Here is a 16,846-nt window from a genome sequence, read left to right on the forward strand (position 1 = left end):
TTGCTTTGTTAATGTCATCCACTGGACAGGTGCCCAGCTGCATATTTCTTCTTTAAAAAGTGTCCTAGAAAAATGCATAAAAAATTCAGGTAAAACAACCACTGTGTATGTTGCAGCCATGTTTCTGCATTGCTCTGCACTCTGATGGTGCTTGGGCAGCTCAGTGGTCCTGACAAAGCAAATTATATGCAGGTTAATCTGAGTATATTTGGTACTAATTTACATAAATATCTGGTAATTTTCCCTTCCACTGACACTTTGCTATAGTGAAAAGCCATGCCAGATCTTTGTGCAACAGTGGGACAGAGCTTTGGTCCTGGGTCCTTGATTTTTAGAATGGGACAAAGGTCCTAAAGAGTACAAAACTTTCACTCGGGTGATCGAATCGGTCATCACAAAGTGCTGACACAAGTATCTCAAGAACGTAGAGGAAACAGGTTAGAAGTATAGCATAAACGTGAGTATCACAATTTATCTTGATTTAAATTTGTATTGGTAGATATTGTAATTGGGAGATTAATAATTTACTAAAGCATTTGATAGTTTTCATTTTTAAATAAATTTTGAGTCAGCAAACGTGTAATGAATGGATGAAACATTGCAAATTAAAATTAGAGAATTCTTCGGTTGTGTCCTGTGGTCTTGCTCTGTTTGCATTTTTTTGTGGTAAACGTGTACAATAATAAAAAATTTCCTAAGAAAATAATGTATAGAATATTCAATTATTCCAGTTACTTAATGGGATTTAGGTCCCAGCTCTACTGTTCCCTTGTGTGATACATTACTTTGTAGGTAGGCATTTTTTTAATGTTTTTGCAAAGGTCAGGCTTGTGTAAAGGTAACTCCATACACTATGTGTGTATGAACTGTTTCAACAGGTTTCTAATACCAGAAATTTTGGGAAATCTCTTTGAAGAAAACTTCTGTCGTAATGGCATCATCCTGTCTACAGATTTGTGCATTCCTGCTGGCTTTAGCAGGATTCACCACATTACTTGTTACTACCATGTCCAGCAGATGGAAAGTTTTGGACACCACGACAGAGCTGGTTACTGCAGACTGGGTTTCTGAAGGTCTTTGGATGGACTGTGCAACAACTGGTGTTGGATCAGTACAGTGCAAGAAATTTCTCTACATGCTGAGTTCAGACCGTAAGTGGTCAAGGTATATGTTTATAAAATCCAAGGATTTATTCCTTCATTCTGGACAGCGTGTTAGGAGGTTGGAGGGCACAGAGTGAGGCTGTCCCAGAGGATCTAGGTCCAGTATGGCCAAATCCTCTTTTGGTTGTAGACAGGTTAAAGGGCCACCATGAAACTAATGTTTCACCCTGCAGTTCAGCTCAGTCACTGCTGTGGCTTTGCTGCCCTCTCTAATGTGTTCACATAGAGGTATGTGTTATATACAGTTAATCTGAGATTTTTTTAAAAAATAGTTTTGGAAGAAATAGCATCTGTTCACTCAGTCTAGTTCTTCAATACAAGCAGATCATAGTTCCATGAGCACTGATGTTTGTTTGTGCTTTGGTGTGAGACAAGAATTATTAAATATTCCAGAACTGGTTTGATACTTTGTGCTAAACCTGTGTACCTGGGTATTTTTTCTGGAATTTCTCAGAGGTGGTGAACTTAGACTAAAATATACCTGTGTGATGGATGCTTCTGTGTTGTCTAGAGTCGACCATGCTAGCAGGGTAGTTTATCTGCAGCTAGAAAGAAGAAATATCTCAGTAGGGGCTGGAAAGTATTTGTTTGTATCATTCTGTATTTAAAAAATATCTTTCTGTAAGCACTATCTTTACAGTAAAGGACTGAGGGATTGACACTGAAGTTCTTTCCTCAGCAACCTGAGTGTAGAAACAGTAAACTCATTATAGCTTTTGGAAATGGTACTTTGTTAAGCTTTCTGTCTTAAACAGAACCTTGCATTTCATTCTTTTACAACTTTCTGCTTTGTGCAGTCACTTTATGAGTGATGTTAATATAATTTCTTCAAGTCTACTGTGCTTTATAATCAGGTTCCTGTTTGCTGTCATTGCTATTTGTCTGGACTCTTCCAGCAGATTTACCCTGAAGGTGCAGTGCTTAAACCCTAAAAGTACCATGTGTCACAGACTATGAATCTTGTTTTTCTTGACACAGATGTGGACTTCCCTGGAGTAAGAGCTGCCTAACTGCAAGGCAGATCTCTAAAGGGTGAGAGTTTAACTCTCAAGATTCAGCATGTTCATGGTTCTTCTGCAGGGCCCTCGCTTTGGTGGCCTCATCTGCCTTCATAATGAGGATGCCAGTTAAAGAATAAGTATCAGCATCCCGTAATGAGGCCAGACTTTGTAGCCTCAAAAGGAGGCTTCCAAGAATTTTAAAAACATTGCTCATTGCATCAGAGGCAATGCCAGCTTTTCACATCATCCTCGTACCCTTTCAGCTCCTCCCCAGGGCCTCTTCTGTGTAGCTACCAGGATGCTTTAAGTTTGTGGGAATTACAGTGATAGGATGAGTCCAACAATGACAGTGTTCAGTTCAACCAACTGGGTTAGAACAAGCCCAAAGGAAATCTCCCAAGCTGTGGAAGGTGCTGATGTGAAGCTGTCAGCACCAACTCTTAAGCCCTGCTGATGCAGAGCAGTACTGGCTGTTATTCCCATTGCTCCAAAATTCAGTGAAGAATAGCCTTATGTTCTTTAACACACTGGAGGGTGATTTCCTGAAGGGAATTACTAAAATGCCTGGTGCTGTATAGGAAAACCCATGCACTTCAGGTCTGCAGTTCAATTTTTTCTGTTTATATGTGTGCTTTATGACTGTCTGTTGAAATACATTTCTTAACTAGGAAGAGATTTTTTTAAAAATGATACTCTTAATTTTTTATTTCTATCCTTGGCAGCAGTATAACAACCAGGGACACTCGATTCAAGGTCCCATCCATCTCACCTTTGAAAGTCCTCTCAGCAGAAGTGATTGCTGAGATCACCAGCGTAGCACCAGTGTATGGGTAAATTCACTGGAAACTCTTTGAAGGGCTTTTAATGAAGTGCAGATACTCCAGAATACTGGTACAGTATTTTACTATGCCATCATTTTTCAAGTTGCAGTAGCTTAGCAGAAGGAGGAAATTTTGTAAGAGTCACCTGAGATCAATTCTTACCACACGCTATCTGGTTTCCTTAAAAGATTGCAAGTTTAGAGCTGCACATGATCACACTGCCAAACCTGGTCTGGTTTAAATCAACGGCAATGATCCTCTTGACTGCTGTGGGAGCCAAAATGTCATAGTGGCACTGTAATACCCTTTGGCAGCTGAACCTATCAACCTACAGCATCAGCTCAAAGTGACCAGTGAATTTTGATGAAAAACAACAATACGTGTTAGGGACAAATTGTGGCTCTCTCAAAGGGTAATCCTTCTGGTAGTGTTTACATAAATGCTGTGGATCTGTTACCATGTTGCATCATAGCAGAATTATTTTATGAAGAAACTCTGACTCCATTTCCTGGAGATAAGAGCAGGTTATCACTGCAGGGGATGGTTAACCTCATTTGGATCCACAAGTATTTTAAAGTATTAACATGAGTGGGTGATGTGAATTGAGCCTACCATTCTGTCTAGCCATGAGCAGAAGTAACTAAACTGAGTTTAACATATACTTTGCCTAGAATAGCTTTTTATTTTAATCCTAAGGTATTCTAACAAACAGATGCAATTTGCTGATATGTATTATTTTTCTTATAGCTGTTTTTCTTTATAATTTTATTTCTTTTGAGGCAGGTCTGTCACACTAGCTCCTCCATTTCCTTATATTTCAATTCCACGACACATATGTTATTACAATTGTAATACATTGTACAATTGTACGGTGTAAGTGGGACTGTTTTTAAGACTGAATGTGTTTAGCTATAGATCAATAGACAGTAAAATATTAATGGAAAACACTCATCCATAAACTTAACCTTCCTGAAAGAAGCTGGCAGTACAGTTGTGGATTACTTACAACCATAACTCCAAAAACTGCGCTAAATTTTCTAGCAGAAGTATAGAGCTTCTGTTCTCAAGCTGTTTTATGTTTGAATCCTCAAGAGAATATTACACAAAAGCTTTTTTTATTTGACTGCAATAATAAAATTACAAGCAATTTTAATTTAGTGTAAAATTTAGTTGACATCAGAAAAGAGACAGCAATAAAATATTTGCTTATACTATCATACTTACAAGGCATTTTGTAGAAATACTGACTGGACTTTCTAGGCTGAGAGAAAGAATAGGCTCATTTTTCACTTCCTATTAGAAAAAGAATTAATATTGTCACTTTTTTTACACATTAATATCTTTATCATGAACTGCTCCCACTTCTTATTGTCATGCCCAGTAAGCCTTATCTATGGGGAAAGAGCAAAGAGCAAAGGTAGACTCATTTTGGAGTGAAACCCAGAGATAAAACAGCAAGGAGGCTTCTGAAAGGCTTCACTTGATTGTAATCTAATTATAAGGATATTTAACTGTTACTACTCACAAGCATGACTGCTGCGTTGGAAATCGTTGGCTTTCTTTTGTGCTTGGGTGGGTTGGCAGTTATTGGAGCTACTTTGCCAAATAATTACTGGAAAGTCTCCAGTATCCATGGTTCTGTGATCACAACATCTACATTGTTTGAAAACCTGTGGAAGAGCTGTGCAGAAGACAGCACTGGAATATCCAACTGCAGGGATTTTGACTCTATGCTTGCACTGCCTGGTAGGTGACTTTACGCAGCCTTGGTTATATTGCTTAAAATCTTATTGGCAAAAAACAGAAAGGCTTTTGTGTTGGTAATCTGGCAATACTGGAAATTAACTGGCCAAGGAGGACTTTGTTGGCTGAAGTAATAAAAATCTCTCAAGCAGCAGAATGTGTCAAGCATGTTAGGAAAGGCTATAAAATATGGCAAATTAAGTCGGTTGATCAAGCGTTTTACAGGCATTTAAAGTGGGTCGTAATCTCTTCTCTAGCATCTCATGGGATGTCTTAGTAGGAGACTTTTTTTAGCTATTTATTTATTTGGAATTATTGTATAGACCTTTTTCTGCAATACTTCATAGCTAATGTACTTTAGCTGGAGTTCTTTAATGTAGTAGGAAATACTGTTTTTAGCTGAGAAGTGGTAGTGGTTTTAGTGAGTTGAGACTGAAAATCGTAGATAATCCAAGAAATACATGATTATATGTTATACATATTTTAACATATTATAGAAGGAGTATATGATATAAATGAATATATGATTAAGTTTGTTAACTAATGCTAACTACTCTCAAGGTTTGTTAACTAAAGTCTATTTCGATGTGGTTTTAAATATCAAGAAATTTAGATCTGCTGGCTTTACTTCTTTGTATCAGTCTTGTGGTTGTCCTCAAATGCCCAGCTAGGCAATATTCTGTGGATAGTAAGCGTGTCTATAGACAGTAAAGCTATTTTTTATTAATCTTGAATAATTCAGTATGTAGATACTTATTTGGAATAACAATGCCTTCCTTCTAGCTGAATCTGCCCTAAGAGGTGGCTAAACTAAACAGGAGGATACTCCTAATCTGAAGAATGTAATATAGGATTAGTGGGAATGAAGTGTTCAATTCACTTTCTCCCTCAGTTTAAGTCAAGGCTTGTTGTTGATCAGCTCTACAACTCACATAGCAATTCTCTGAAAGTGTGTCCAGTATTTAGGGAATAATCTGTGCTTTTCAGTCTTCTGTAAAAACTGCTTTTAGTGTATGTGTGTCTGAAGAGGAACATAACCCTATTTAAACATCTTAGCCTCAGTTACAGCAGGATCATTCCATCAGACATTATCCTCTGCAGAGCACTTATGTCAGTGTGCACCAGCACTGCTGGGATAGTAGCTGGACTTGATGATCTGAGAGATCTTTGTCAGCCTTAATGATTCTGTGATTTTATTTGGTTCTTGTAAAGACCACTCCAAGGGCTGGTTTGTAGCTTACTGCCACTGACTGCAGGCAGCATCTTGTCACTGATGTGTTTACATTGGGTGTTGCCTCTGAGAGTATGTGCAGATTTGGGCCATGGGCCTGCAAGAGATCAGCATCTGCAGAGAAAAGTGGGTTTGAAAGAACCTGGTGGGGGTCAGAAAACAGCACCGTGTCAAAGCAAACACAACAGAAGGCAAGCAACAGCAGGGCTCCTGAGAGCTACAGGTAACAACACAGAGCCAGCAGGCAGGAGAGAAGTGGGGCCAGAAAGTAAATGACTGGAACAAACTCTGAAGTGAAGTTGTGAAGATTAGGTTTGAGCTGTTGAAGAGGAGATCAGTCCTGTAGTTGAGAACATGGCAGTATAGTTGAGGGGTAAAGGCGGGGGGAAGGGGAAGGGAAAAACAGCTTGCAAAACTGTGAAGATAAAACATTTTCAGAAAGGAAAGCTGAAAAAGAAAAGTCGGAATTCACGAGATGGTAGCAACAGTTGAAAGGATGGCTGGGCAGAGCAGGAAAGAGGAAGAAAATGGATTTGGTAAAAACACAGGCTCAACAGACAGTGGGACCTCTGAGAAACATCCATGGCGCTTGCAGATATGAACCAAGGCGGATTAAAAATTACCATGGACAGTTTAGGTGTGTTTCAAATTCCTGTTTAGAAACTTAGCTGAAACTGCTGCGAGGATGCCAGGGACTGGAGGGAGGGCAAAAAGAAAAAACAAAAGTGTCTTTGTTACCTCTCATCAGAATGATGTCTCATCAGACAATGAAGATTTTCCATGCAAGTTTCCTTATTGGCAACTGAGCAGTGTGGAATACTTCTGGATTTTGCTTTATGTATGGGAAAAGTCAGACTTGGTTCTTTGAAACCAATTTAATGCTTTTGAGTTCACTAAACCATTAGTCTAAATGACAAATATTTGAAGTGAGGAGCTTTTTAAATGCAATATTGCACAAGACTGAAACCATGATTGGCTACTCCAAATAATATACTATACTGTATATATATATATGTATACTCCATATACAATGTCTGTCTAGTCACAACTAAATCAAACATTTAATATAACTAGTTGCCAAAGCTTTTTAAACTCTACCCCCACCGCTCTTCTTTTTAAGGTTCCATAGGTGTTTTTTCCAATGACAGGATTTGAGGATAATTTCTTACGATTGGTGTGACTAATAAAATGAACTGACTTTGTATTTTGTTAAATAACCTAAGTTTAAAATTAAAAATTGTGTTTTCTGAATTGTGAGCTAAGGTGCACAGTTAAGGTTGTTGAGGTTATGGTATTGTGGCACAGTTGTATGAAATCCCTTTCCCATTGGATTGCAAGCAAGGCTATGCTTGTGTGTCCTGGAAAGAGATGGGGAGTCCCATGTAACACTGCAGGAGTCCCCAGGACCTGAAATGTGGAATGTTGTTGGACCCCACTGGGTGATTGCCATGGTGTAAGATCCCAAGCCTGAAAGCAGTGTTGTAGAGTACTTACCTTAACAGTATCTTCTGCAGGCAAAAACCTTGAAGTGTCAGTGGTGTTTTGAGGAGTCTTTCCACTTTTAGTAGTGTCTTCATTTTTTTCCAGAAAAAATTTAAAATTAGAGCTTAACAAAGCATTAACTCCTCAAATTATTTTAGCCTTTGATTCTGTATATTTATCTCATCAGTGCTTATTGCTATTTTGGTAACTCTTAAGCTTGTAGGACCAGTACTCTTAAGCCACATTAGGCTGAGTTGGAGTGTGAGTACCACTTTGCCTCCTGTCTCTCTGTCTGATTTTTGTTGTCTGGAGCTCACTCTGCTACAGAACTAGACTAGGTTATTGTGGAGGACATGGAGATGGTCAGGGAGCAAGAGCCTGAATGCTGGTATCAACGATGTGAGTGTCCAGCTGAGATCAGGTCTGACCCTTCTGATGTATGATTAAAATCATAGAGTCATAGAATCATTTAGGTTGGAAGAGAACTTAAAGATAATCAAGTCAACAAAGTTAGCAGCTGTGACCCTGCCAGATTGTGATGCTTGGCATGTTTATCTCTCAACAAAGGCGCCGAAGTGCCATTTGACCTGGAGCCTGCCAAATGCAGGGTGCCATTTTAAAGGAGTCCAAAGTCCCCGTTTCACCTTCTTTCTTAGGCTGATTAATAATCCAGTCCTGGTTTTTGTGCAATTGATACCAGGATGTGAAGACCAGTTTTTTAAAGTATGCAGAATTGCCAGCATACCAGATTCCTTCATGTGCTCACAAGCAGCTGTAACCTCTCCCCAAGACAATGTCTTAGGAGGAGTGCTGCAGCTCTCAGGTGCACTCACCTCCTGTTTGTTACACCAAGTTTGAAGTGCACTGCTAACTTGAGCACAATTCTTTCCTATCCCTCCCTGGAAGCAGCAAAGCTGGCACCATTCTCCAGTTCCTCAGTAGTGCCAGAGCCTTGCACACCTTGACCATCACCTGGATTTCAGATGTGTCCTGTGCACTCATCTGTACACGTGTCAGGAATTGAGAGGGCTTGTGAGCAGGAGACTATTTCCTGCTCCTGCAAATGACCATGTGTACCACTAGGCATTTTCACAGGAATGTAAGGGATGAGTAGCTTGCTGTAGTTTTTCAGGATTTACTAAAGACACAAGAGGATTTCCTGAGCTTGTAAGGGGTAGGCATAGTTAAAGTCTCAAATCTGTTTGACTTGAAGGCTAAACACACAGGTTTGGAGGCTTCTCTGAACCATATGAAAAAGCTGGACAAGATTCACTCATTATTGCACCTGTTAATTTTGTCACTTCCTTTAAGCACTTTTTTTTTTTTTTTTTCCCAGACAAGATTAATGTAATTTCTATACAGATCCTGATTTGTTTTCTCTTTTTCTGTCTTAGCTCACATTCAGGCATGCCGTGCCCTGATGATTACTTCCATCCTTTTGGGATTCGTAGCTGCAGTATTCTCACTGCTTGGTATGAAATGCACAAACATTGGGTTGAGTGATGAAGATGGAAAAATGAAGTTTACTGTCACAGGAGGATTTCTTTTTATTTTAGGAGGTAATATTGAATCTGAAATGTGAGCACTATTGATACTTTTAATTGCTTTCATAGCCAGACTAAATGAAATAAACTTGTTCTTTGTTTAAATCTGTTACAGCCATTGAAGGAATCATTCACCTTTGTGCTTTTTAAACTTTTTCTGGTAGGTCTCTGCTCCATGGTGGCTATTTCTTGGTATGCTGCAATGGTTACTGCTCAGTTTTTTAATCAACTGTACGCTGGAACCAAGTAAGTTAAATGTATCTGTCATACCAAACTCCATCGTTTGTTAGACAGCTGCTTCAGATTTTCAGAGCCTGGATGGATCCCATTATCCAGTCCTACAGGAGGGAAAAATTGTATTCAGGGAATTTTTTCACCTCAGAGTTGTTGGTGGGGAGGGAGGAGAGTTCTTCTCTGGAAGAGTGAGTGGATGTGTGAGGAATACCAACCCTGCATCTGAGGGGGTTTTGTACTGTGTTTGCATTTTCTTGAGAGACTCAAATGCGTATCTCAATGTTATGAAGAAGAAAAGGTAAAATTCTTAAATGTGCTTTGGCATTTAGACCAAAAGAGGTACAAAACTCAAGTTCTGGCTAGAATAAAGTACCTTAGATGTACATGTGAGGGAAAATCGCATGCAAAGCAGCTCGAGTTTTGTGCTAGTGGCCTGCAGAGAAATCTGCTGCCTGGCTTACATGTGTTAACAGCTCAACATTTGTTTGCCTTATGAGTTAAAATGAGGTAGAATTTGTGGGATTATCAGCTAGTGCAGTTGCATACAAACAAGTTTCAAGGTATAAAAGCCCTTACTCTTTATCTGATATAAAAGTAACAGTTGTCAAAACCAAATGGCAGCTTATGGTACCTTATCTAGGTGCCCTGTTTAGCAATGAGGAACAGAGGTAGAGGTGGCTGGGCCTCTCCTTCAGAGAGGGGGGGAAAGGAGAGGGAAAGATATTGTCTGTGGAATATGAGACATCTGTAATATACTTCTACCAAGTATATAATTCATAGATCAGTAAACTATAAATCATTAGTTGCTAGGTTCATATTTGAAGTGTTTTGTAAGTTCCTGCCCAGGAATCAGTTCAGGGAAGTCAGAGGTGAAGTGCTTTGTGATAAATCAAAGTACTTTAAGCAACTGCCTTTATTGTTTGTCAGTTTTTCCTGTGTTTTCAATGAAGTGCTTAGAAAGAAATTGTATTTGTGCGGTTACTTTTTGTTGCTTTATATCCCCTTGAAAGAACTATATGAAGGGTAATAAATACATTAGAGAACTGAAACAACCATTGATAAGGAATTTCAGTTAGTTGGATAGTTGGTGTGTTTTATAGTTACCTGCTATAGCTTTGGGGCTTCAATATAAATGCCTGTTAATCAGTTACCAGAAGGTTTGCATTCAGTAGCTAAAGAAATATTTTATATTTTTTTTAATATCTAAACTTTATATTTAAGTTATTGATTCACTGAGCAGTTCTTGATGAATTAAGTTTGATCATTGGTAAAGCTGGACATGGAGTCTGTGAGACAGGTTTAAATTCACTTGCATTCCAGTATTGATCATCACTCTTAAGAGACTGGCAAATCTGGTTTTTCAGATTGTATTTTTCTGATCTGACTTCAGCAAATTAGTGAAGTTGACCTCTGCTAATTCTTAGAGGAGTTTCTCCTACAGCTCTGAAGGCAAATTAAGTTCTCTTGCAGATGTCTCCTATATATTTTGCTTTGGTATGACATCTACAGCATTCTTGTCTGTAGGTGACAAGTGAGCAGAAATGATTGTAGGCACTGGGCAATGTGCAATTTGTACTCCTGGGTTTTTTTGATAATGACTCTCTGCCTGTTCTGTGTTTGGAAGTACCTAAATCAGTGGAGACCCTGTGGCTCCCACGTGTGATGAGAGCACAGAGAGCTGTGAACCTGTGTAAACCTCTGAAACCCTCCTGTTAGCAAAGAATTCCAGAATCAGAAGTTTTGACACTTTTAAATAATTGTGTTTCCAAGTGGAAAGAAAGCACAAATCTCAGGTTCCATGATGCCTTCAATGCAGTCCATGACACTTATTTTGTCCTGATATTGGGGATCTCAGACCAGAGATGTACAGGTGGATTGTGGATATAGTTTTTTTCTGATCATAAAGATTTGTTTTCCTCTTTGTATGAAACTCCTGTCAGACTTTTCCAGACTCAGTTGTGTCTAGTCTTTGGAACAAACTCATTATTATTGAATTCCTTGGACTGGTCTAGGGGGTTTCCTGAAAGGTATAGTTTTGTACAGTAAAATAGGGAGCTATTTTTTTTCAGCCTGTGACATTCATAAATGCCTTTCAGCCATACAACCACAGAGGGTGCTGGATATCCTTTAGGATATCTAAGTTTGAAAACTAGCTCTATACAACCAGCTACTTGTAAGTGACTTAATGTTGTGTCCATAGAAAACTGATGTCTGTGGTCTGCCTTTTCTCAGCATATGACAGTAAGATCTGAATCATTCAGTTTCACAGAATCATTTCAATGACATTTACAGCCAATAAAAGGGCAAAATAAATGATGTGAATTGCATAGAAGGTATGTCATTATTATTTATCATCAACAATTTGTTAAATACACACAATTATTTATTGCTACTTATCTTTATGTTGCTTAGTACTCTCTGTACTGTCTCTAATTTGGCAGAGCAACTCTATACAAATAAGAGTTTTACTGAGCAGACACAAAGCCAGATCTGTTCTCTGTTAACTCTTGAAGTGCCTTTCAGTTAGCTGATTTCTACACAGATTAGAATTTGGTTGCATAACAGGCTTTGTGATCCTGTTATAAGTTGTTTCCATAAAATCTTTCATGTTTCAGGTATGAACTAGGAGAAGCTCTGTACTTAGGCTGGGCTGGATCTATCCTTTACATACTTGGTGGGATCTTACTGACCTGTTCATGCAGAGGGAAGGAAAAACAGAATTACAGGTAATTTTGGATTTGTCAGTTGAAGTAGCAGCTGTTCTATCTGTGCTCTATTCTGTCTCTCTCTCACCCCCTGGTATGAATATGTGTAAATTACAAACAGTTCTATGGTATGTCACAGACTGGTGATGGCAGAGGATGCTGTACCAAACACTTGTACCTCCCAGACAGGGTACTTGATGCAGCACCATCAGCAGTCCCCTCTAACTTGTATTTGGTAATTCTGGGAATTGCTGATGGTGAAAATGTGTAGTGAAAGAGCAAACTGGAGCCAAAAGAAAAGTATATAGAACCCCATAATGTATTACAATCCTGTTTCTCTGCAGTACTCACTGTGACTAAAATATTCAAACACTTTTCAGTTTGCAGAAAGTGTAAAGGCATTTCCCAAAGCACATGGAATTGATCACTAGAAACTTGGCTTTTTTCTTGTTCTTTATGGAAATGTCTTGTCACACATCAGATCAGAAAAGGGGAGGTTTCTGGCCTCAATATTTAACCTTTCCTGCATTTCTGTTTCAGTCTTGAATTTTGACACATACAGAAGGCCTCTTTTTGAAGGAGAGGGATGAAATAGGCAGAAATAGCAGAGGTCCATGTCTAACAGAACTCAAATAGCTTGGAGGTTGTAGTAGCTCAACTTGAGAGGATATGAGAGAATATGCAAGGAAGAAGCATATTCATTGTTGGTGTGTTTAATCTTGGGAAAATTATTTAAAAATGTAGTAAGTGAGTGTTCTTCTGACACTCCATTGCCTAATCTGAAACCATTTCTGTTTTATGGTAATACTTCATCAGCCACATTGGACTTTAGAACTTGCTCACCTTACTTTGATACAAAGTACCAAATGTCCTGAAATGTCCTGAAAATCAGGTAAAACTGATATATGAAATAGAAGTTCAGTGTGATGAATGACAGTTGAAGAGGTTGGGTTCAGATACTTCTGTTTTTTCTTCGTCATCTTGATTCCTGTATTAAAACCTGCAGCTTTTGCAAAGGTGCTGAGGGCTTCTGCTTGAAGTCCTTGACTGAAATGCCTCGAGGAAGAGCACATGTGAGTTAGGAATCCAGAGTGTGGTTGGGGTTACAAGAGAGATGGGCTGTGCAGCCCACCAGGGACCCCACCTATTCCCCCTTAGCTACCAGAACAATGAGAACTGGAGGCCTCTAATTTCTGCCCTGTTGTGAAGAGTGTGCTATTGGTGGGTTGGATACAAAGCTAACTGAGTAACTTCTAAATATCTGAAACCATGGGCATGTGTCTAACACCTATTATTTTGTATCTTTTTTTCTTGATTTGCAGTCCCAAGAAATATGCATATTCATCAGCCCAGGCAGCTATTCAGCCACACATGTACCCCAGGAGCTCTGAGACCGTCATAAGCAACAAGGAGTATGTCTGAGCTTCCATTCTGCATCACCTGTAGCATTAGTGGGTTATGAACTCAAATAAAGAAGTCAACTGCTTCTTTATTCCGGTTCCAAATTGCAATCCTATGCCTTAATTTGGAGCAGTACCAAGAGGAGGTATGGTTTTCAATGTAAATAGGAACAGTTTTCAGATGTAAACAGCTTTCTACAGAAGATGCCATGATGTGAAATCCTGTGGCATGAAGGTTTTCTGCATGCTGAGAAGCCTGGTAAAATTTAACCTGAGCGCAGTATATGCTGACACTCAAGAGCAATGGTTTCTATTTCAGCTGACTCAAACATGTGGAACTGATAGCTGTATCTGACTGCAAGTTCATATGCCTCACAGTTAGAAATGTGTTGTGTTTTCATTAATGTTTAGCTTCCTTGTTTTGTTAGCAGCTTAAGCTTTTGACAAGAAATAAACTTTGTTCCACAGACTGAAACAGATTTTTTGACGAGTGGAATCCTCTAATAAGGAAATTATGTTATACTGAAATTCTTATTACATATGATGGTTTATATGAAGGTTTATAAAAGCTACAAAAATTTTTCTAGCAACCACTCACCTTCAAATCTGCAGATGTGCAACAAATTTCTTTCTGGCTGTAATGCAGATACAGAAGATAAACGATACAGAAAGAACAAAAGACATCTGGGAATGGAGAAAGCATCTGGTGCGAAAATGCCTTGTGGTAACTAAAATGATAGCCTGAATTTTTATTTCTATGGTTTTCTATTTCCTTTATTAAGGAGCTTTTAAAAAACCACTACTTTGAGCAGTCTTTAACTTTGGGAACTTTTACTGCATCTGAATTGTCTAATTCATGTAATTCCCCAGTGGTTTTATCTTCTGTCAATGTTCCATCATTAGAATTTCTGCCTTAAACTAGTCCACTGCTGGGAGCATATGTTTACTTTGTGTGAGCACTTAGGCAGATGGCAGTGAGCTAATTTAATTTGTATTTATGCTTTCAGCAAGGTGGAATGTAATTTCACCCTGCAGGTTCTCAGGTTCCATAACTTGTCCCTTTAAAATTACAAATGTATTCATAGAGTTTGACAAAACTCTGTTTTGAATGGCTAATGATAAACACTCAGCAGTCTGATCTGGAAGTTTCATGAGGTTCCCTTGGTGGCCCAAAAGATAATTTTGGAGGGCAACCTGGAAACAGTCTCAGCAGAAATGATTTAGCCATGGTGCTTGCATGCAGGAACAGCTGACTTGTAAACTGACACATTAAGGCATGAACTGGGCACTGCTTGGCTTAGTAAGTAAAGCTAAAAGGAGTGGGGATTACTTCTAGATTGCCAGTTTCATCTTCTTCCCTTCACTATCATCTGCAGGTTTTCAAATCATTCCTTTGGTGTTTTAGAGAATAATTTCAAAAGCTGAAAAGGCACTTAGCCTGCATGGTGGGAGCTGAACTCCTTACCATCATCTGTATATTCTGCCCTCTGGATTTCTGGGTAATTTGTGAAGGTACTTTGGTCTAGTTGAACATAAGGAAAATTGCAGAGACAAAGCATCAACCACTGTCAGTTTTCCACCAAAGGTTGTGTCAACTCATTAACATAAATTATGATCCAGCAGGTGAGAGGGAAATTCAGAACTTCCTTGGTCTGGCATCATGTCTTCTAATGGCATTACTGGGAAGTTTAATTAAAAACAGGAATAAAATCCCGGTGCTCTTCCTTCATTCAGTACATTGTTACCACATTCAGTGTCATTGAAGGCAAAATAACTGCTAAAAATTCTATGCCTTTCTCTGGTTTGTTTACAGTCCTTCCAACCATTTTCTATTTCTGCTGTTTTCCCTGTTTTTCTGTCCTGTTTCTATATATTACCAACAGAAATTCACTGAATGAATTTAATGAGCCATCTACTCAGTTATAATATATATATTATATATATCAGGGGATAAAGTGTTTCACATACAGGTGATTTAGGAAGTGCTTTTTTTTTCCTTTTTTTTAAAGTCTGTAGCAAGTCACTTCACTTTCTTTAAAGTATCTTCACACATAGCTATTTTTATGTCCTTTGCTCAGCAGAGCAGACTGCAAATCTTCTTCATATTTCTGCAGCTGAGACCAAAATCCTGCATTCGGTTCTGCTACAGGTCTGGCAGTTTTCACAGCCTAGAGAACAGGAGAGACATGGTAGAAGCAAGGTATCCTGCATTTGTGGGAGTCATGCAAATGAACTTTGAACTTAAAATTTTGAGAAGATTTACTTTGGTTTTGATTTGGCTCCAGAGTAACAAACAGCTATTTTGGTGAGCTGACTTCACTCTGTCCTTGCTAAGAACTGGCACATGGGCCCGATTACAGAACGGATTCGTGGGCAAGACTCAAGACAGAGCTGTTGATTTGCAGGAAATGGGAAAGTCTCTCACCAAGAGCAGTGACACTGCTCATGTTTAAGATGATAGTGAAACTTGGTCACTCTCTGCAGTCTCTGAATTAAGCAGATTGGCTGTCTAAAGTGATACACCTGACAAGCGGGTGAAGACTAAAAACCCATAAAGCACAAGTCTGTATTGCACAGGCTTCCTAGGAAAGCTGGCGTGTCATTGCTTATTGCAATACAGCTCTGGCTGATAGCAAGCAGGTCCTGAGGCATGCAGGGCCTAACGGGGTTGTCTTTTTGCTGTGTGGAGCAAACCCTGCAGAACAGTTCCTGCACTTACTCACTGTATGTGTCCTCACTTGTCATGGCTGGGCAAACAATAGAGAAAATGTTCACTAAGCAACCAGCTTTGTACGTTTGCTACCTGTGCTTAAAGCCTACTTGCATTTGTATTTATCTTCATCCTAGAAACCCCTCACTGAAAACTTATTAGACCAAGCTGGGCACGAAAAAACTTACAGGGGATTGTTTATTCAAATGTTGAATCTCTGTGTAAATGGTGAGGGGCAGGTGAAAGCACCAAAATAATTCTACAAGAAATCATCATTACTCATAAGAAGCACTGCATTTCTTCCCCAAAAGAGCAGTAAATACGAATCTGGCTGTAGGCACACTACCTCGAAGGCGTCCTTGAGCGAGAGCTGCCGGTGTCTCATGAGATAGGCGGTGCAGATGGCAGCGGAGCGGCTGCGGCCGTTCTTGCAGTACACCAGGCACCTCCCGCCGGCCCGCACGGCCTCCTCCATAGCGGCACCGCACGGCTCGAAGAACCGGGCCAGGTCCTCGGCCGGGTCATCGAACACGGGCACACGGATGCCGCGGACCCGCCGCAGGCCGGGGAACGGCTGCTGCCGGGTGACATTCACGCACAAGGTGATCCCCTCCCGCAGCAGCAGCTCCTCGTCGCACGCCGCCCTGGCCGTGCCCAGCAGCAGCGAGGAGGTGACCGGGCACAGCTGGAGCATCGGCGGACACGGGGCAGCCACGGCGCTCCCGGCACGGCCGCCCTGCCCTGCTGTATTTATCCTGCTATATTTATCCTGCTATATTTATCCTGCTATATTTATCCGCTCCCGCGGCCGG

At 39.8% G+C, this 16,846-nt stretch overlaps 2 protein-coding genes across 3 annotated transcripts; one reads left to right on the forward strand and one right to left on the reverse strand.

Moving 5' to 3' along the window:
- The first annotated feature begins 371 nt into the window (after positions 1-371).
- LOC102107915 (claudin-15-like) lies at positions 372-15,120 on the forward strand. 2 transcript variants are annotated; one of them, XM_014258422.2, is made up of 6 exons: positions 372-457; positions 879-1,151; positions 8,836-9,000; positions 9,150-9,231; positions 11,835-11,945; positions 13,247-15,120. In XM_014258422.2, exons 2-6 carry the CDS (start codon positions 932-934, stop codon positions 13,344-13,346), a joined length of 678 nt encoding a protein of 225 aa, XP_014113897.1. In that variant the 5' UTR covers positions 372-457; positions 879-931; the 3' UTR covers positions 13,347-15,120. The 2 variants fall into 2 exon arrangements, with proteins under 2 accessions (XP_014113897.1, XP_014113898.1); XM_014258423.2 differs by lacking the exons at positions 372-457; positions 879-1,151 and adding an exon at positions 4,443-4,731.
- A 119-nt stretch (positions 15,121-15,239) lies between these two features.
- On the reverse strand, positions 15,240-16,778 carry DUSP28 (dual specificity phosphatase 28). The gene is made up of 2 exons (XM_014258424.2): positions 16,381-16,778; positions 15,240-15,492 (listed from the first exon to the last, which is right to left on the reverse strand). Exons 1-2 carry the CDS (start codon positions 16,726-16,728, stop codon positions 15,370-15,372), a joined length of 471 nt encoding a protein of 156 aa, XP_014113899.1. The 5' UTR covers positions 16,729-16,778; the 3' UTR covers positions 15,240-15,369.
- Between the last annotated feature and the right edge of the window lie 68 nt (positions 16,779-16,846).

This window comes from Pseudopodoces humilis, chromosome 11 (assembly GCF_049639895.1).
Source record: "Pseudopodoces humilis isolate 2021_Gansu_Grassland_sample_001 chromosome 11, ASM4963989v1, whole genome shotgun sequence".
Lineage (NCBI taxonomy): Eukaryota > Metazoa > Chordata > Aves > Passeriformes > Paridae > Pseudopodoces > Pseudopodoces humilis.

Bases quoted from the DNA above. Each gene is read 5' to 3' on its own strand.
- LOC102107915 (XM_014258422.2), top strand. From the start codon at position 932: ATGGCATCATCCTGTCTACAGATTTGTGCATTCCTGCTGGCTTTAGCA. The intron at 1,152-8,835 runs GTAAGTGGTCAA...TTTCTGTCTTAG, and splicing joins CTACATGCTGAGTTCAGACC to CTCACATTCAGGCATGCCGT. The intron at 11,946-13,246 runs GTAATTTTGGAT...CTTGATTTGCAG, and splicing joins AAGGAAAAACAGAATTACAG to TCCCAAGAAATATGCATATT.
- DUSP28 (XM_014258424.2), bottom strand. From the start codon at position 16,728: ATGCTCCAGCTGTGCCCGGTCACCTCCTCGCTGCTGCTGGGCACGGCC. The intron at 15,493-16,380 runs GTAGTGTGCCTA...CCTGTTCTCTAG, and splicing joins CGCTCAAGGACGCCTTCGAG to GCTGTGAAAACTGCCAGACC.